At 57.3% G+C, this 16480-nt stretch overlaps 2 protein-coding genes across 5 annotated transcripts; both read right to left on the bottom strand.

The window, feature by feature from the left end:
* Positions 1-1923: 1923 nt before the first annotated feature.
* Positions 1924-5551, bottom strand: LPAR2 (lysophosphatidic acid receptor 2). Of its 2 annotated transcripts, none has more exons than XM_074337798.2 (3): positions 5413-5551; positions 3538-4279; positions 1924-2779 (listed from the first exon to the last, which is right to left on the bottom strand). In XM_074337798.2, the coding sequence occupies exons 2-3, from the start codon at positions 4277-4279 to the stop codon at positions 2466-2468; spliced, it is 1056 nt and encodes a 351-aa protein (XP_074193899.1). In that variant the 5' UTR covers positions 5413-5551; the 3' UTR covers positions 1924-2465. The 2 variants fall into 2 exon arrangements, with proteins under 2 accessions (XP_074193899.1, XP_019592528.2); XM_019736969.3 differs by lacking the exon at positions 5413-5551 and adding an exon at positions 5050-5348.
* Positions 5552-6051: 500 nt separating this feature from the next.
* GMIP (GEM interacting protein) lies at positions 6052-15332 on the bottom strand. Of its 3 annotated transcripts, XM_019737031.3 has the most exons (22): positions 15175-15324; positions 14769-14894; positions 14172-14256; positions 13686-13761; positions 13532-13589; positions 13091-13216; positions 12924-12988; positions 12713-12820; positions 12193-12273; positions 11939-12109; positions 11710-11847; positions 11290-11486; positions 10854-10957; positions 10691-10780; positions 10332-10409; positions 10107-10261; positions 9699-9887; positions 9462-9599; positions 9163-9359; positions 8423-8810; positions 6990-7056; positions 6052-6869 (listed from the first exon to the last, which is right to left on the bottom strand). In XM_019737031.3, exons 2-22 carry the CDS (start codon positions 14776-14778, stop codon positions 6496-6498), a joined length of 2895 nt encoding a protein of 964 aa, XP_019592590.3. In that variant the 5' UTR covers positions 14779-14894; positions 15175-15324; the 3' UTR covers positions 6052-6495. The 3 variants fall into 3 exon arrangements, with proteins under 3 accessions (XP_019592590.3, XP_019592589.3, XP_019592593.3); XM_019737030.3 differs by lacking the exon at positions 14769-14894 and having other exon boundaries at positions 15175-15332; XM_019737034.3 differs by lacking the exon at positions 14769-14894 and having other exon boundaries at positions 6052-6594; positions 15175-15332.
* Positions 15333-16480: the final 1148 nt, after the last annotated feature.

Genomic DNA, 16480 nt, shown 5'->3' with positions numbered 1-16480 from the left:
AAAACCCTAGCACTTGGTTACCGAATGAATGGATGCTTCCAGAAGACCTACTTTGTGATGCACCCGAGTGTGACAGAAAAGGAACAAACTGGACACGAATTACTTCTCCAAAGTCATGGGACCGCCTTGAGCTTGTTTGCTCTGAGGGCAGACTCCAGATGGAGGCTCATAAAAGGTCAGCCTGGCTGCCAACCCTTCAGGGCAGGGTCTTTTTCCCATTGCTGCTGGAGAAGAAATGCAATAACCATCTGGTGTGATTTGATTGGGGGACTCCAAAAGAGACAGCAGGGAATGGAAATGAATGATGTGGGCCAGTGTAAGAACAACTTCGAAAGCTCCCTAACAAAGGAAACCCCCCACTTTGCCCCCATAACCGGAAGTACTAGAACATGTGGGCACCGCAGAGAGCAGATGCCGTGTACAAAATGTCAGCTAGCTGCTGGCACAGCACTTGCACAGGAGGCCTGAAAATAGTGGGTAACTTTGGTGTCCTTCAGAGAATGAGGTGGGGGTGGGTGGGTGAGTAGGTGTTTGAAAGCTTCAAGGACCAGCAGAGATGAAAACTTGAAGTCACCTGGTAGAGAAGAGAGACCTACAAGAGGGAAAAACTGAAGGGACAAAATCCCAAAGAATATTTAAGGAGTGTGAGTTAGAATCTGGAGGATACTAAGAGTAGCCAGCTCAGAGCAGGTAAAACGCAGAGCTGCCTTTTGGAAACTAGGGATTGCTTGGCTGCCTTGGCCCCCAAAGTGACATGTCTGTCAAAAAGCCCAGAGCTCCATGGAGGCAAGGACGGCAGCTTTCATGGGCATGTGGCCAGGCACATGGTGGAAGCTGCTGGCTTGGGTCATCACCTCTGGAGGTTCAGGCCCCAGGCCCTAGGAGCCATGCTGCCTACCTTGGACCTTGGAGAAGTACCCAGTGCCCCAGTTCATTCTGCTTCCTCACAGAGCTGCCTTAGGGCAGGGGGTTTTCTCGAAGGGAATCCTAACCTCATTTAATGTAGAAGGACCTAGATGTTTTCGGTTCTTTGGCAATGCATACTTTACTAGTTTAAGAATTTGGCCGCTGATGGAAGGCCTGGGTTCAAATTTGGCTGTTATTCAATGTGAACGTGAAGTGGGTCATCACCCTGTCTCCTCCTTAGGTGGAAGCAGAGAATCCAGATCCTGGTCTGTACCACGCTGAGCTATGAGCATCAAAGAGGGGGCTCATCATCACGAGTATGGCATATTTGAGGCCTTGGGGGGCAGTGAGGTGAGGGGAAAATCAGGCTGAGCTTGTGATCAACTCCACACTTTGTGGGAATCTGAATCCCTTTCTCCAGGGGCCTCTATAGTCCCTCGATGCATCTCTGTGCCCTTTCAAAGCTGTGTACCCATGGGCCAGATTTCAACCTCTCTGAGCCACTGTCCTCACGTGCAAATAAGTGTAATACCTGCAGGTAATGATGAAATAATGCACCTAAAATGCTTGTCAGTGTGCCAGGTAACATGAGAGGAGCCTGAGAAATGGCAACACTCGAATTTTCACCTTGCTCCATGGACCCCAGTACCTCTGGCCCGTAAGTGTGGTGTGCAATGGGATGGACACACCTAACTGGTAACAACCTGGGCTCAGATAAAAGGGCAGGTGGGAGAGAGAAGACTCACACAGGCCACAGACTACTCTGGGTTCCAGAGGATGGAGACAGGCAGGCAGCTAGTTGGAGGCAGGGGAAGAAGTGGAGAAGACAGGCAAGAGGGAACAGACGCAAGCCTCCAAGAGAGATGGAGTGACAGCCAGTCAGAGACTGAAGGTGAATGAGAACAGGACTGAGGAGATGCTATGTGGAAGGATCCCTGCCTGGCTAAAGCTGAGGCGGACAATTCTGGGACACAGCGACAGACTGAGTTGATGACAGAAAGTGCTTTGGAGACCTCAGAGGAGAAAGAAGGGTTTACTCCTTAACATGCCCTCCCCCATGGAAGCCCTTAAGTCTAATGGGGGCAGGCAAGTGCCAGAGGCTGCAAGGGGCCACACACCTTTCCTAGCTCCCACTGAGCACCCCTCAGTCTGTGCCCCTGGAGAATCAGCCTCAGGCAGAGATAGACGGTGTATCCACGGTCCGTCTTTGTCATACTGGGCAGCTTGGCCTGAGAGAGACCTCATCTCTCCCACCTTTAGCAGCCATACCACCACGGACAAAGAAGAGGTCCACAGGGTTTACCAGGGATGTGCAGTAAAAACAGAAAAATGTTCATTAAAAACCCCACAACCTGAGATCACTGAAGAGCCAGATGCCCACGCACCCATAGGCGCTGGAGTAGAGTTGTATCTGGGAAGGCCTGGCACTGGTGTCGTGCCATCTAGACCAAGGGTCTGCCTTTAATTCTGTCCCTCAGATTGGGTTGAGCCAGGCACATCCACGAGTTGTCAGGGGTGCCATCTGGTACTTGCTGCATCCTGTTGAAGTCCGAGGTTGGCTAAAGGGTGGAGTCCATCAATGGGTGGCCATTCTCAGGAAGCATGATGCGAGTGCTGGCACCTATCCGGGCAGAGGATGCACAGCGGGCGGACTCGCGGGTGGACTGGCGCAGGCACAGACAGCAGAGGAGGCGGCGGAAGGTGCGGCGCATCTCAGCATCGCGACACGAGTACACCACGGCATTGACCAGCGAGTTGGCCTCAGCCAAGAGTAGGAAATACTTTTCCACAGCCAGGACGTTGCAAGACTTGCAGTCCAGACCGTCCAGGAGCAGCACCACCTGCGCCGGTGTCCAGCAGACCACAAATGCCCCTGTGGGATGGAACCTGAGGTGAGCAGGGTCAGCTGTCGGGGGGCCTGGCACCCATGGCTCTGAGCTCAGGACTGGAGGGGTATCGAGAGCTTGGACAGCAGCCGTGGTTTGCAGTGCCAGGGTGGCCTGTTTTGCTGCCTTGGCAGCATGATAAGGCAGAATTGGTAAGAGGGGACGCCTTTCTCTGATTTGTCTGTTAGAAGCGACACCTTTCCTATCTGGTACGTGGTAGCTCTAGCCCTGGATGTTTCTACGCGTACGTGGAGGATTGTTTTATGGGGGAAAGGAGGTCACTGTGGGATAGACCAGTTACTTGGTGGGGAGAAGGGGATCACTGGGAAGAATTGTTCCTTGTTCTTGGGGTGTGTGTGTGTGGGGGTGTGTGTGTGTGTGTGTCCTAACAGGAAATCCTCTTGTCACCTCCACAAAGACCACCCTACATTTCAACAGCCAGAGTGACTACATTACTCCCTACTAAAAACTCTTAAGGGCTTCCCACAGAACTCAGGACAAAATTAGACTGCCGTCTGTGCCCTTTGAGGCCGTGCTGACCTCCTCTCCTCTCTGGAGGTGCTGGCCGGGTCCTGCCTGGACTCTCACCTTCTTGTTTTCTCTGCTTGGAACTCTTTTCCCTCCTTCAGCATTCAGGTCTCTGCTGAGATATCACCTCCTTGGAGAACATTCCCCACCCAATCAACGCCTCCCATCATACTCCATCAGGTCTTGGAGGAGTTGGGGGAAGTGGGGTCCCACTCACCCAGGATGATGACAACAGTCTTGACCAAGCTGAGCGTGGTCTCGCGGTAGCGGGGGTGGCAGCTGACATGCTCCGCCATGCGCTGAACCCGCCGTCGCACATAGAAGAAAATGCGGGTGTAGACAGCCACCATGAGCAGGAAGACGAGCAGGCTGGACAGGGCCCAGACGGCCAGGTATGAGCGGCTGAGCAGGGGGGCCATGCGTGAGCAGCTGTCCAGGGCACAGAGGCAGTGCCAGGAGTGGGCAGGCAGCAGCCCCAGGCCCAGAGCGGCCACCCACACGCCCACAATGAGCATGACAACACGGCCGCGGGGCAGGCGGCTGTGCAGTTGCACGGCCATCACGCTGCGGTGCCGCTCCATGGCGATAGCCAGCAGTGTGGCCACTGACGCTGTCAGGCTTGTGTCCAGCAGGCCCTGCCGCACGAACCAGCCCTGGAGGGAGAGCCGGGCCGTTCGCGGGCCGGTATGGAACATGAGGAAGAGGTAGGCCACGCCAGCAAAGAGGTCGGCTGCGGCCAGGTTGCCAAGCAGGTAGTAAATAGGCTGGTGGAAGCGACGGTTGGAGGCGATGGCTGCGATGACCAGCAGGTTGGTCAGCAGCACCAGCACACTGACAGTCAGCCCCAGTGCCACCACAACCACATCTTTGGGCCGCCAGTGGGAGCTGAGCTCCTTGCCACTGTTGTTGTAGAAGAAGCCGATGGTCTCGTTGTAGTAACATTGGCCCATGGTGACCATCTAGATGCATAGAGGGAAAGGTCAATGCAGGCAGTGCTTGGTGAAAGAAACAGCACCCAGAGGAGAGGGTCAGGACAGAAAAGACAAGGGTCTCAAACTCAGATGCCTCAGGGCAAAGTGGTGGTAGTGGGGACCAGGGGTGATCTGGAAAAGAAGCTCGATGGACGGGGACACCTGTCACTTATTTACTATTAAGACGGTGACAAAGATATCTCCCAAATCAAACTACTGGCTGGATTTATTTATTTGTTTTTTTCTTTTCCAATTGGTTTCCTTTTTTAATCTAAAGAAAACCCCTCTGACCACATGCTGCCAATCTGGGCCCAATGTGTGTTGGTGGAGGGTGTTGGGGCAGGACAAAGGGGTCAGATGTGAAAGTAGAGGGGGGTCAGTTTGGTGTCGGAGTCACTGCAGAGAGTAGAGCCCAGGGGGCATGTGTGCATGGTGGGGTCATTTTTGGGACTCTGCAGGAGGCCAGTGTTTGGGCGTGGAGGTGACTTGGAGACAGCTCCAAAAGTTGGACGGCAGGCTTTGGGCAAGAGCGCTCCTGAAGCGGGCGGGGCATCGGGCTCTTCCGGGTGGGACGGAGGACCCTGGTGGCCTCTGGAACCCAGGAAGGCAGCGGCTGGAGGGGCTTCCCAGGGCCCCCAAGGCTGAGGGAGTAGCGGGGACCAGGGAAGGAGAAGAGAGGTGGGCGCCCGAACCCGGCGGGCACTGCCACGCCCTCCCTGGGACCCGTGTCCACCCGTCCCCGTCCATGCGGGCCTCACCTGGGCCGCCCGTCACGCCGCAGACGGAGCGGCCTCGCTGGGGGTCGGGGCGGGCGGTAGACCCATGGCCCAGTAAACCGGCGGGAGCGGAGTAGCGTGCGGGTGCGCCTAGCGCGGGCGGCAGAGAGAGCGCGGGAGGCGGGGTCCCGCCCCCAAGGCTCCGTCCCCGTCTAGCCCCGGCGCCCCGCCCCCACCACCTGGGGAAGCCCCGCCCCATCCCCGCCACCTGGAGGAGCCCCGCCTCCGCGGCCCCGCGAGGATTGGGTCGCCCGGAACCGTAGCCCCCCATTTCCTGCCTGCCTCGAGGCTCCTTGGTCACCCCTTCCCACTTCCGGCGTGGGACCCCTCCCGGTCCCCGCACACCTCGCGCGCCCTCAGTTTCGGGCCTTCGGGGCAGCTGAGTCACTCGCGGCCGGAGAATTCCCGCGGTGACCTCACGGCGCCCGGGCTCAGCTCCGGGTGGTCCCAGGGTCCGCACCCCCGTCCCGGCCCCACCCCGCTCCCTCGCGTCCAATCCGCCGCCGAGTTCCAAGCCACGCCCTGATCCGACCAGGCTCCCACCGCCCGGACCCCCTCCCAGTCTCAGCTTCCCCAAAGCTGAGCTGCTGCGCGCCGCGGCCTCCCGAGTCCCGTGGACCTCTTCGGCCTCAGCTGACCGTACTAACACACTCGAGTTTCTTGCAATCACGCCCCCACGCCCCCGCCCCCGGCGGCTCTGTCCCCTGCCCAATCCAGGCCTGTGGTGGCCCTGGGCTCCCACGGCCCAGAGCACACAGCTCCATTGTCCCGGTTATCTACACTTTGTTCTATTTGTTTGATTAGGCATGACCGAGTGGGGATGCGGAGCTCCGGGAAGGCCGGACCGCTGTGACTCAGCCCGGTGCCCAAGTCCAGCCCAGACTGCCTGTAGGTGCAAAGAAAGGGGGTCTCAGTTTTCCTGATAAATGGTAAAATGAGGCCAGAGGATGCTGCCCTCACCTGGCAAAGAAAGACACTCAAGCATATAAAGACACATTTTATTCAGAGGTTATCAGACCCCAGGCACCACCAGGATGTGTCTGGGCTGTCCCTCTCCCTCTCCAATAGCTGGTCACTTGGGGTCAGCTAAGGAGGCAGGTGGGGCAGTGGGAAATGGCTACAACCAAAGTGGCAAAAGGCACCCCTGTCCCAAAGGTCTGAAACCAGGATGGATTCCAAGGATCTTGTGACCTGTACTGAACCTGAGTGTTAACCCTGAGTGACCTCTGAAACTGAGTGGCCCTGATGTTTGGCAGAGACCTGTGTGTAGTGGGGAGATGCTGCTACATTGCCCCCAAAAGGGTTTAGTCTACCCCCAGGAGTGTAGTTTTTCTTTATGAACTCTTCAGACCCTCTAACATTGAACTTCTAGGGAGAAATGTGTCCATCTCCTCAGTCCTGGACCGCTTGGTTAGAATGCTGGGATGGTCAGAGATGGTCTTCGACTTCCTCAGGTTGGAGGTCCGGGCAGCAGGTGGCCTTGGGCACAGCCTCACTGTGCAGCTTGGAGAGTAGCCGGGCAGTCTCCTGGGTGATTTCAAAATGCTTGGGCAGTGGGGCACGGCGCAGGGGGCTGCCGTCCCGGGAGGCAGCAGTAGGGCCGAGCCCCCTCCTCCCCAAGCTCCCTTGGTGCCCTTGTGTGACAGGGGTCTCCTCACACAATTTGGAAGCAACCAGGGCCAAGCTCGACAGCTGGTGGGTGACAGGCCGCACCCCTCCCCGGGGATACTTCACTGGCTGGCGGCTGAAGTGGCCACGAGACTGTGTCCCCAGGAGTGAGTCATCGGGGCCATGGCTGGACACTGTGGGATGGGGTAGTCAATGCTGAGCACCCCTAAGTCCTCTGGATATCCCCCCAGGACTCATCTCTGTCAAGGTCCCTGGGCAACCCCAGAACGGCTGGATTCCTTCCAAACACTCACCTTCCCCTCTCTCCTCGTTGGTGTCTTCAGCCCCTTCCTCTCTCAGGTCACTCTGTGGAGTGGGAATCTGCAGGGAGAAATCCAAGACCAAGATGCCAACAATAAAATCCCAGTGTTTTGAGACTCAAGACTCTTGGAGAACTGAGGGTTTGTTCCTGGACATGCAAGTTCCTTTGCAGTTTTGGTGTCGAGGGAGAGATGATGCCCTTAACAGGGTATTGCTTGTCCCATTGTGCAGGGCAACGTCATTAGTCTCAACTGTGGGCTCCCTGAGGGCAGGAATGTCCTTGTTTAGCAGAGGGCCAGGCCAGGTTGTGACTTAGCCATCTCCACACTAGGATGAGGTGAATCTCCTTCCTGCTGTTTTCTGCAACCTTATGCCCACTTTTTAGTTCTATATTCTCAGTTCTGCCTTTAGCTAAATGCTAACAGCAGCTGAAGTTCTATATGTCAGATACTGTCCTGAGCAATTCTGAGCAATTCCAGTTCTCAGAATCTCACAGCACATTGCGTACTCAGAAACGTAGGTGTAGCAGGATCTGAAAGACAGGGAAACCCCCCTAGGAGTCTCATTTATAAATGTTTTTCACTAACAGTATCCATCACTCGGGGCTGTGGTGAGGATGACAGGAAGCTGATAAAGCATCTGTGCATAGTAAGTGGTGGCCTACAGACCTCTCTTTGGTGTCACTTTCAACCACATTCCTCTCACTCATTCATCAGTGTTGAACTGGGCCCTGGACATACCAGGTATGTATGCTCCAACCTCAGGGTTCCGAACTGGGCCCTGGACGTACCAGGTAGATATGCTCCGACCTCAGGGCTTTTGCACTGGCTATTCCCTGTGCCTGGAACACACTCCCTCTGATCTCCACCTGGTTTACTCCTCCTTCACATCCTTCCAATCTTTGCTCAAATTCACCTTCTAATGAAACCTGCTCACACCATCCCACTTACTGCTGCAAACTGTCCATCACTCACTTTGGTGCCCCTGATATCGCTTACCTTATGCTACCCTTTCTTTTCTGTATAGTACTTGTTACCTTGTAATATCCTATATAACTGACTCTGTATTATATTTCTTGTTTTTCGTTGATTTCTTTCCCAGGAGAATGCAGGTACCAAGAGAATGGGGTCTTTGAACATTCTGCTCACTGATGTATCTGTAATGTCTAGAACAATGCTTAGTACACAGTAGGTGTTCAATAAATATTCTGTTGAAGAAATGATCACCCATGTTAGTACCTCTGCAGGAGTCTACCCTAATGTTTTTCCATTACCCACCACTCCATTCCTCACTTTTCCTTCAAAAATGAGCCCTGGGTAAATAAGGAAGGAATGAAAGAGACACCTTTAAAAGGAAAGGAAGACAGGAAAGAGGATGAAACGGAGAGAAGACCCTTCTCATGTCTGTTCGCCCAGCAGGTTCCTACCTCGGGAGGTGTGGCCTCGGGATGCTTCTCCAGGGCACATTGGGGCTCAGGGTCTGGGTCAGGGTCTGAGGCTGGAGCTGTGGGCAGGGGATCCGGGGCAAGGTGTGGGGGTGGTGGCTGGGGGCTCGTTGTGAGGGACCCCGGGGCTGGGCTGGGGTCTTGAGGTGGAGGCTCAGTGGCCAGGGGGAGCTCGTCCATCCCGAAGATCTGCTCGTAGTGCATGATGAGGAACTCGACAAGCTGGGCCTGGTGCCCGGAGTCCAGGAGGTAAGTAACAGAGCCGGTGCCAGCTGCCCCAGGACTGTCCGGTGGCCGCAGCAGTGTGGGCCCAAACACAATGCCCAAGTTGTTGGCAGACATCTTGTTTTCCTCAAACTGTGCAGCCACTCTGGGGATGGGGTGAGGAGAAGGGTAAAGGCACAGAGTGCACAGTCAATGGCCATTGGGTAGGACCTGAAGGCAAGGCTAGTGGCGACTTGCCCAAGTCACGGGTCAGTGGTCCTGGGCATTGTTTGAGACCAGCAGTTACATGCCCAGCTATAGGGTTCAGGGGTAGGCACCCAAAGTCAGGAGTCATGTATTAAGGTTCGGAGCTCAGGAAATACATGCAGAGGTCAGAAGTCAGTGGTCAGTGTCAGGGATCAGTCCCAGGGGTCAGTAGACACACATGTCCAGGGAAGGGATCACAGATCCATGCCTCAGGTCAGAAGTCCTGTTTCTAGGTCAGGGACAGTGCACACCTGAACAGATGGGCCACCAAGTGCCGCAGAGTATTGTAGTTAGAGTCAGGCAGCTGTGTCAAGAGGGTCTTCAGCAAGCGGATAACCTCAGGGCTGGGGCTGGGGGTCCCAGGGTCGTGCCCAGGGTCTGCATGCAGGGTCTTAGCCAGAGAGATGAAGGCGTCGTAGAAGTGGAAGGGGACCACAGGGTCAGTGAGCTGGGGGTGGAAGGGCAGCGGGGACATGGGTGTGGGTGGGCTGCAGAGGTTCCTTAGCTTAAGCCCACCCTGCCCCCTGCCCCCTGCCCCCCGAGCACCCACCTCCTGGAGGAATCGCTTGAGGACACATGAGACATCATGAGGTGAGTTTCCCGACAGGTCCACCAACGCTCGGCCATTCTCGAAAGCTTGGCATAGCCGTTCCACACGGACCCGGGACCCGCTGACTCGATAAATGCCCTGCAGGGTAGGGTGGGAAATAGACACCTAGGTTTTAATACCGCCATAGAGGTCTGGGTCACTGCTGGGATGGTCAAAAGTTAAGGATCAAAGTGGCACCTGCACACCCAGGGCGCGCTGTTCTATCTCGGCTGTGCATCGGGTGACTAGAAAGGGCACCTCTTCCGGGAAGTCCCTGGGCAGCTGCAGGAAGTCGACCCCAAAAAGGGCTGTCCGGGCTGGGAGCCGCCTGTGTCCGCAGAGGATTAGCAGAGTCTCCAGGCAGCGCTTGTGGCAGGTCAGAAAGCACTGGGGGGTAGGTCACCGGGTCAGGGAGGTCATTAGGGGTCAGCAGGGGAAGAGAAGGTGTAAGGATCCTTAGGGAACGGGAAGCTCACAGAAGTCATCAGATTAGGGTTAGTCCTCGGGGAGGGAAGGTCATAGGAAGACCAGGTCATGGAGGTGCCTGGGGTGAAGGAGGTCACTGGCGGTCAGCAGAGGGCATTGAGTCATCGGCCCAGGCCATACCTCCTCACACTCGGTCCCGCTGACCATGAAGGCCTCGCACTCCCGGCACTTGGCTGGGCCCCTCAGCCGCCGCAGCCGGTGGGTCTGGGCCGCGTTGGACAGTGTCCACTTCCTGAAGGGGCTGCCTGACCCATTCTCGAGCCCATCTCCCAGGTCTGCAGGAAAATAGGGTCAGGGGGGCCTGGCCACCACTTCCCCACATGCCCAACCTGCTTCCAGCCTCACCAGGGTCTCGCTCCTCAAAATCATCCGAGGACTCGGTGCCTATGGATGAGATCTTCACCAGCCGCCTCATGCCAGGACCTGGAGTCAGAGGGTCACAGAGGTCGGGGGTCACAGGGCTCATGGGAGGCTCCAAGTCGAAGGAGACATTTCTAGTTTTCAGGCCTTCCAGAACCACCCACAGATGCCCTTTGGGGAAAGTGTCAGAGGTCATGATGGGGTCAGATAGTTCAGAGGTTGAGGAAATAGGTCAAGGGTGTGGGTAGGTCAAAGGATAGGTTAGAGACTGAAGGTCAGAGCCTGGCCAGGGGCTGGAGGATGATCAGAGATCAGGAGTGGGTCAGGCCAGGTCCTGGCCCCACCTGGGCTGGACGTGGGAGAGTCCTGGGATCGAGACTCGCTGCCACCGCCCATGCTGTCCACATCACTGCCTGGAGTGGGGCCCGGAGTCCCTAGGAGGGGACAAGTCAATTAGGATGACCCCCTGTCCCACCATGGCTCCTGCCCAACCTTCACTACACTCACCCTGCCAGCCTGTGCCTGTGTCCTCCCAAGGGCCTGGCTCAGCACTCTCATCCAGCCGTGGAGGTGGGGGGCCGGAGAGCTTTTTTCTTGTGTCTTGAGGGGAGCTGAGAAGATAGGTTTGAGGGCTCTAAGAACCAGGACACTGGCCAGGGGTAACAGTACTCAGGCATCGTGCCTTGGATCCAACTCCAAGTACTTGGGTCTGCAAGCCCTGATGTGTATGCATATCGGTGGCCCCCAGTGCAGTAATCCCAAAGTCTTGACCCTCTCAGGACTGGGACAAGCTCTCCACCTCCAAAAAGAGAGCCTTGGGTACTAAGTCCCAGTACTGAGGCTTTGAGTTTTCTGACCCTGAGTTGCAAGCCTCAGGATGCCAACAATTGGCACTGTGTCTCTGGAGCTGCCTCTCCACCTGACGGTGATCTTAGGGGCCCACCTGTGCAGGGAAGGTACGAACTCCTGGAAGGAGAAGGCAGGCGGTGGAGGTGGGGGGGCCTCAGGCCGCAGTGCCCTCACGAACTCCTGGTAGCGCTGACCGGGCTCGAAGGGTGCACAGCACTCTGCCAATGCGGCGAAGGCGCGGGGACCACGCTCTGCTTGTGCCCCTCGCAGCCTGAACAGTCCCAGGGTCACCTGCCAGGTGGAGACCACACGTGCGTGAGAGGGCAGGGTGGAGGTAGGGAGCTGACCCTTGGAGGCACCAGCTTACTCAGAGTTTGGGGGCGAGGTCCAGCAGTGGGAGGTGGCTTAGGGAGGAAGGTAGTGGCTGGTCAGAGCTCCGCCCAATCATCCTGGCAGCACTCAGCTGGGTCCCAAACCAGGAGGGTGCAGAGGGGGGTGGGGAGAAGGGTCTCACCCGCCTCATCACTTCATCCCCCTGCAGCACCAGCTTGCGTATGTGGGACACAATCCGCTGCTTGGCCGCCTCTAAGTCCTGCTGCCTTGCATTGGCCTCGCGGACGCAGCCCTGGTACAGGGCCTCAGCCTCCTGCGCCTGGAGGAACCAAGGCCCGGCGCGTGTGGGAGACAGCATGGCCCAGGGGGCACCAAAGCACTGGGGTGGGGCATGCAGAGGGGGTCCCCACCTTGGCCTGGGCTTCCTCGCGCGAGCGCCGCCGCCGCTCCTGCTGCTTGCTGGGTCCGGGTGAGGCCTGGGGGGCTGGGTCCTCGGGAGATGCCTGGGAACGCACCCGCAGATCCTCGCTGCGTTGTACATACTGGAGCTGGGCCCGCCGTAGCGCCTGCACAGCCTCATTCTGGGGGCGGGGCAGGAGCACGGTCAGGGTCAGCGCTCCTTCCTCTCCTCCCCTAGGGTGCCCTCGCCCACCCTGGGCCTCACCATACGCTTCTGCTCTTTCATCCACTGCTCCTTGAACTCCTTCCGCCACTTCTCAATCTCAGTCCGCTTGGCAGCCAGGGGCTGGCGAGGATGAGGGATGGGGATGCTGCCTCAGGGCCACCAGGTCCTTCCGTTACCCGAGGCCATGCGCCTTTCATCCTCTGGACCCTCTTCTAGGTCTGCACTCTCTGGGGGGTCTTCTCACTCAGACCTGTTCTCCCCCACCCCCATGTCTCCACAGAGTCTTAGTGGTCACCTTATCCTTTCTGTCTGGACCCAGAGATGCCAAGTCTCTCTTCCTGGAACACTCAGTACCTCCCTGTGCCCCACCAACAAACAAAAGCACAGTTTTGCAATCGCACAGGAAGCCTGGTTTGAATCTCTGCTGGGTAACCTTGGGCAAGTTCCTCAGCATCCAGGGGCCTAAGCTTCCTTGTCAGCAAAATGGCACTGTTGGTAACAGTGCCTTCCTGCTGAGTGGTTGTGACAGAATGATGCAGGGACAGTAGGGCTCCCTCACCTGGTAGTAGTCTCTTTTCTGCTGGGCCACTGTCTCCACGGCCAGGGCTCCAAGGCTGAGGTCATGCTCCAGAAACAGGGTATAGATGTACTGCAGGGGCATGTGGCTCTGGGGGTGAGGAGCGGGGTGGGTTGGAGGATGCTGAGAATCTAGGGGGGTTGGGCTGGGGTTCTGGAGGGCTTGGGCTCTGGGGGGTTCTGGTCATGGTTACCTGCTGGTGGATTGACACCTTGCCAGTCTCAGCGATCTTCATGATGCTTTTGGCAAATTCCAGCTCTGGGGGAGACAGCAGGGGTCTGAGTCAGGTAGGGTGTGGGCACTGCCTGGGGTCTGGGGCCTGGGGCTTGGAGCCTGGGGCTGGGTGGAAGGGGCCCTCACCGAGGCTGGCTCTCTTTTCGGTCCAGGCCAGTAGCTCCTTGGCATAGCGGCTCCAGGTCTTGGCATACTCCAGGGCTGCATCCACACCCCCCTTGGTCCGAATGAGCCGCAAGTCCAGTTCCTCCCCTGGGGCAGACAGGTGGATCTGTGACCTATGAACCCTGACTTCTCATGGAACCCTGACCTTCCCTGAGCCCCCCAGACCAGACCAGTGGACCTTATTCTATACCCTAAGGCTCCCCCAAACACCCCTTTGTGATGACTTGTTCAGGTTTCAGTTTCACACTCATTCTCCACCTAGACTGGGGCTCGCTGAGGACAGGGGCTCAGCTCTGCTGTGTACACTGTAGTGTCCCACATGCACGGGACAAGCAGTCGGTGATGACTTGTTGAGGGACTGACTTCCTTCTGTCTCCACCTCCTGGCCTCAAAGTCCCCTACCTGTAAGGGGTGCTGGAGCCTCCAGGGAGGGGCCACTCCAATGGCTGGTTTCACTGGTCTGAGAGGGAGGGAGACAGTATTCAGGAGCAGGTAGAACAGACACCCCTGCTCCCAGAGGCCCCCTCCGCCCTGTCCCCTTGGCCCCACCCCTCACCACAGAGGCTGTGGGAGTCTTGTCAGGCTCTGGTTCTCCTGAAAGCACAGGTTCTCCAGCCAGCATCTCAAGGGTCCTGGGAGGTAAGGGTGTTAGGATACCACCCTCCACCCAGTCTGTCCTGCCTAGGGGTGCTGGGGACCCCAGGGTAGTTTTGGGGATGGTCTTGGATATCAACTCTGTGACATCTTTTGTATCTGGAAACTCTGAGGGATGGGGTGGGGGATGGGGGCATGGGGGAAGAAACCAGGTGAGTTTTTTTATGGGATTGAGACAGAGTTTGAAGGATTACAGGTAACTTTGGTGTCCACAGAGTGGGATTATAGGGATCTCAAATGTTTAAAGGGGTCACAAGGATATGTGAGTGTTCTAGGACTACTTTGGGGAATGCCAGTGGATTTGGGGGGTTGAATTTGGGGATATTCAGGTGTTTTGGAGATCCTGGCAGGATTTGGGGGTGACCCAGGAGGGCAGGCTTGGACTCACACATTCCCCAGTGAGATCTCAAGGTTGTCCAGGCTCCGGAAGATGTCACTGTACCTCTTCCTGCTTTCGGGAGCCGGGGGTAGCCCTGGGGGAGGGGAGTGTCACACATGGGCCAACAGAAGCCTCCCTCCACCCACAGCACCTTGGCTGGTTGTTTGGAGGGTGGGGAAGAGAGACAGAAAGAGGAGAGACAGAGACAGAAAGTTCTGGCTCCTTGGAGAGTACGATATGGTGTGGGTGTCTGAGCTAGGATGGAAAGAGCCTGCGCTTGGGTGGGGCTGACTCAGGGCAGGCAGATGGGCTCAGGCACAGCCCAACACAGAGAGCAGAGATACCCACAAATGCACAGGCTCAGAAGCAAAGCGACAAAACAGATGCCCCAGATGCAGCCACGCTGTCCCTAGGGGAGAGCTGACTTGACAATGGAACCACATAGACCTCAGGCCAGACAGATGGATATACACACGGGACAGACAGGCGCAGAGCTGTGGCAGAAACACACATCGGGCAGACTGAAACCACGAGGGACCTAAAGAACGAATGACACTCAACATACACAGCAGAGACACAAAAGACAGCCCCAAACACAGGTCGGACCTTGCCACATTTCTGCCACAGCCCCCTGCCCCAGGGGCTCCAGATCAGCATTTCCTCTCCCTGGGCTATGGAGGAGCCGGGCGGGGATCCTGCCGCGTCGCCCTCTCCATCAGCGGTCATGACACCCTGCCCCCATCACAAATATCAGAAGCAGAAGCGGCCACTTCCCCTTCCTGGGCCCCCTCCCCCAGGCATCCGGGGTGAAGACTCCAAAGGGAGAGGGAGGTCAGGGACTGATGTCCCAGGCCCCTCTGGGCTTGGGGGTCCCCACAGTGGAGGATCCCAGAGTTTTCCCCATTCAAAAATTCTTCTCCCTGCTCTATGGAAGGAGAGGGACAACAGTGGCCCCTCAAGTGGGGTAAGCTGGGGGATGCCCCTCTCGGATCCCTTATCCCAGACCGCCTACCCGGCTCTGCCGCGTCCATGGCCCGGACCAGGGATCGCTCGGCGGGGACTGGGACTGGGATGGGATCGCGCAGCGCCGGGGCCTAGCCCCGATTTCCTCCCGCGGCTGCTGCCGCCAGGCTTCCGCGTTGCCCCGCCCCGCTGCCGACCACGCCCCCATCCAGTAGAGGCCCCGCCCAGACCACGCCCTTGCATCCAGGCCCCGCCCCGAGGTCCGGAAACCGCAGACCGCGCCCCCTGCCCGAGCCGAAAACGGTCAGACGTGCTGTAAGGGCGACCACCCCAGGCCGAAACTTCCCAGACAGGGACACCCCAGGACTCCATCCCGGCCAAGACCCCCTTCCTAGCACACTTTCCCCCAGAGTGAACCCAGAGTCTGCCTGTTCCCAAACCTGAACCTTCCAAACGCCCAGTGACAGCCCTGCCCAGGAGTCTCCTGGACCCCTGAACCCATTCCGCCCGACCTGAGCCATGGAGCCTCCTGGTGGACGCTTGATGTCATGCCCAATCCCAGTTGAATCTTTAGTCTCCTAACGCTTTGTGGCCAGAGACCTCTGCCTTGGGAGATTCCCAGTGACCCTCAAAGCTAGATCAGGCTCTTGAGGTCCCGATTATAGAGCAGCCAGAAGCGCCCCTAGCATCTCTGGGAAGAGGGCCACAGAGACCCTGTCTTAAGCCTCCAAAGAATCATCCCCGGCAAACGCAATTCAGAGTGCTCTCTTTCCAGTCACTTCAAGTTGTCTTAGGGATTTAGTGACCTCCTACATTCCACGTGACCACAGCCACTCTTCTGCCGGCTGGGGTCTGGGGCCACTACCACTCTGAAGACCTTGGCCAGCACTCAAGGCCCACGTGATGCTCACAGGCTGGTCCCTGCTGCTTCACAATACCTTCCTCGGACTGTATGCCATGCTTCTCTCTCTATGGGGAAGCCAGACAGGAGTGGACTGCTGAGAATGGCCAAGGGGCCAGGGCTGGAAAGGGCTGAGATGCCGCCCCACTGAGCATGGGTGGGACAAGTTGCCCAGAAGCCTGGGCCTGGGTCCCCTGGTCTGAGGTTGTCACATGCCTGTCAGTTACCAAAAAAAAAAAAAAAAAAAAGCACCCACACCCTTCACTCAATGGGATTCCTGGCTGGAAATAACTTTGCTTCCTGAAGTTTTTGGCTGTTGGAAAGGCTTATCTCCAACTGGCTGTGATTCTTAGCTCTGAGGCTGCCTACTCTGACATCCTTGAATTGCAGTGAGTGCCCTTTGAAAGGCAGAAGGAAGGGCAGTGTCAGTACGAGGGCTGAGCCAGGCTGCTGG

Source organism: Rhinolophus sinicus, chromosome 15, assembly GCF_057876585.1.
Source record: "Rhinolophus sinicus isolate RSI-liver-muscle chromosome 15, RSI-T2T, whole genome shotgun sequence".
In the NCBI taxonomy this organism is placed as follows: Eukaryota; Metazoa; Chordata; class Mammalia; order Chiroptera; family Rhinolophidae; genus Rhinolophus; species Rhinolophus sinicus.
The sequence above is the reverse complement of the archived record's forward strand: the minus strand, read 5'-3'. Positions and strand labels throughout refer to the sequence as shown.

Excerpts from the sequence above, each read along its gene's own strand:
- GMIP (XM_019737030.3), bottom strand. Across the intron at positions 13,590-13,685 it reads AGACTCCCACAGCCTCTGTG|ACCAGTGAAACCAGCCATTG; the intron begins GTGAGGGGTGGG and ends CCTCCCTCTCAG. Across the intron at positions 11,487-11,709 it reads GGGATGAAGTGATGAGGCGG|GTGACCCTGGGACTGTTCAG; the intron begins GTGAGACCCTTC and ends TCCACCTGGCAG.
- LPAR2 (XM_074337798.2), bottom strand. The coding sequence starts at position 4,279 with ATGGTCACCATGGGCCAATGTTACTACAACGAGACCATCGGCTTCTTC. Across the intron at positions 2,780-3,537 it reads GACTGTTGTCATCATCCTGG|GGGCATTTGTGGTCTGCTGG; the intron begins GTGAGTGGGACC and ends TCCATCCCACAG.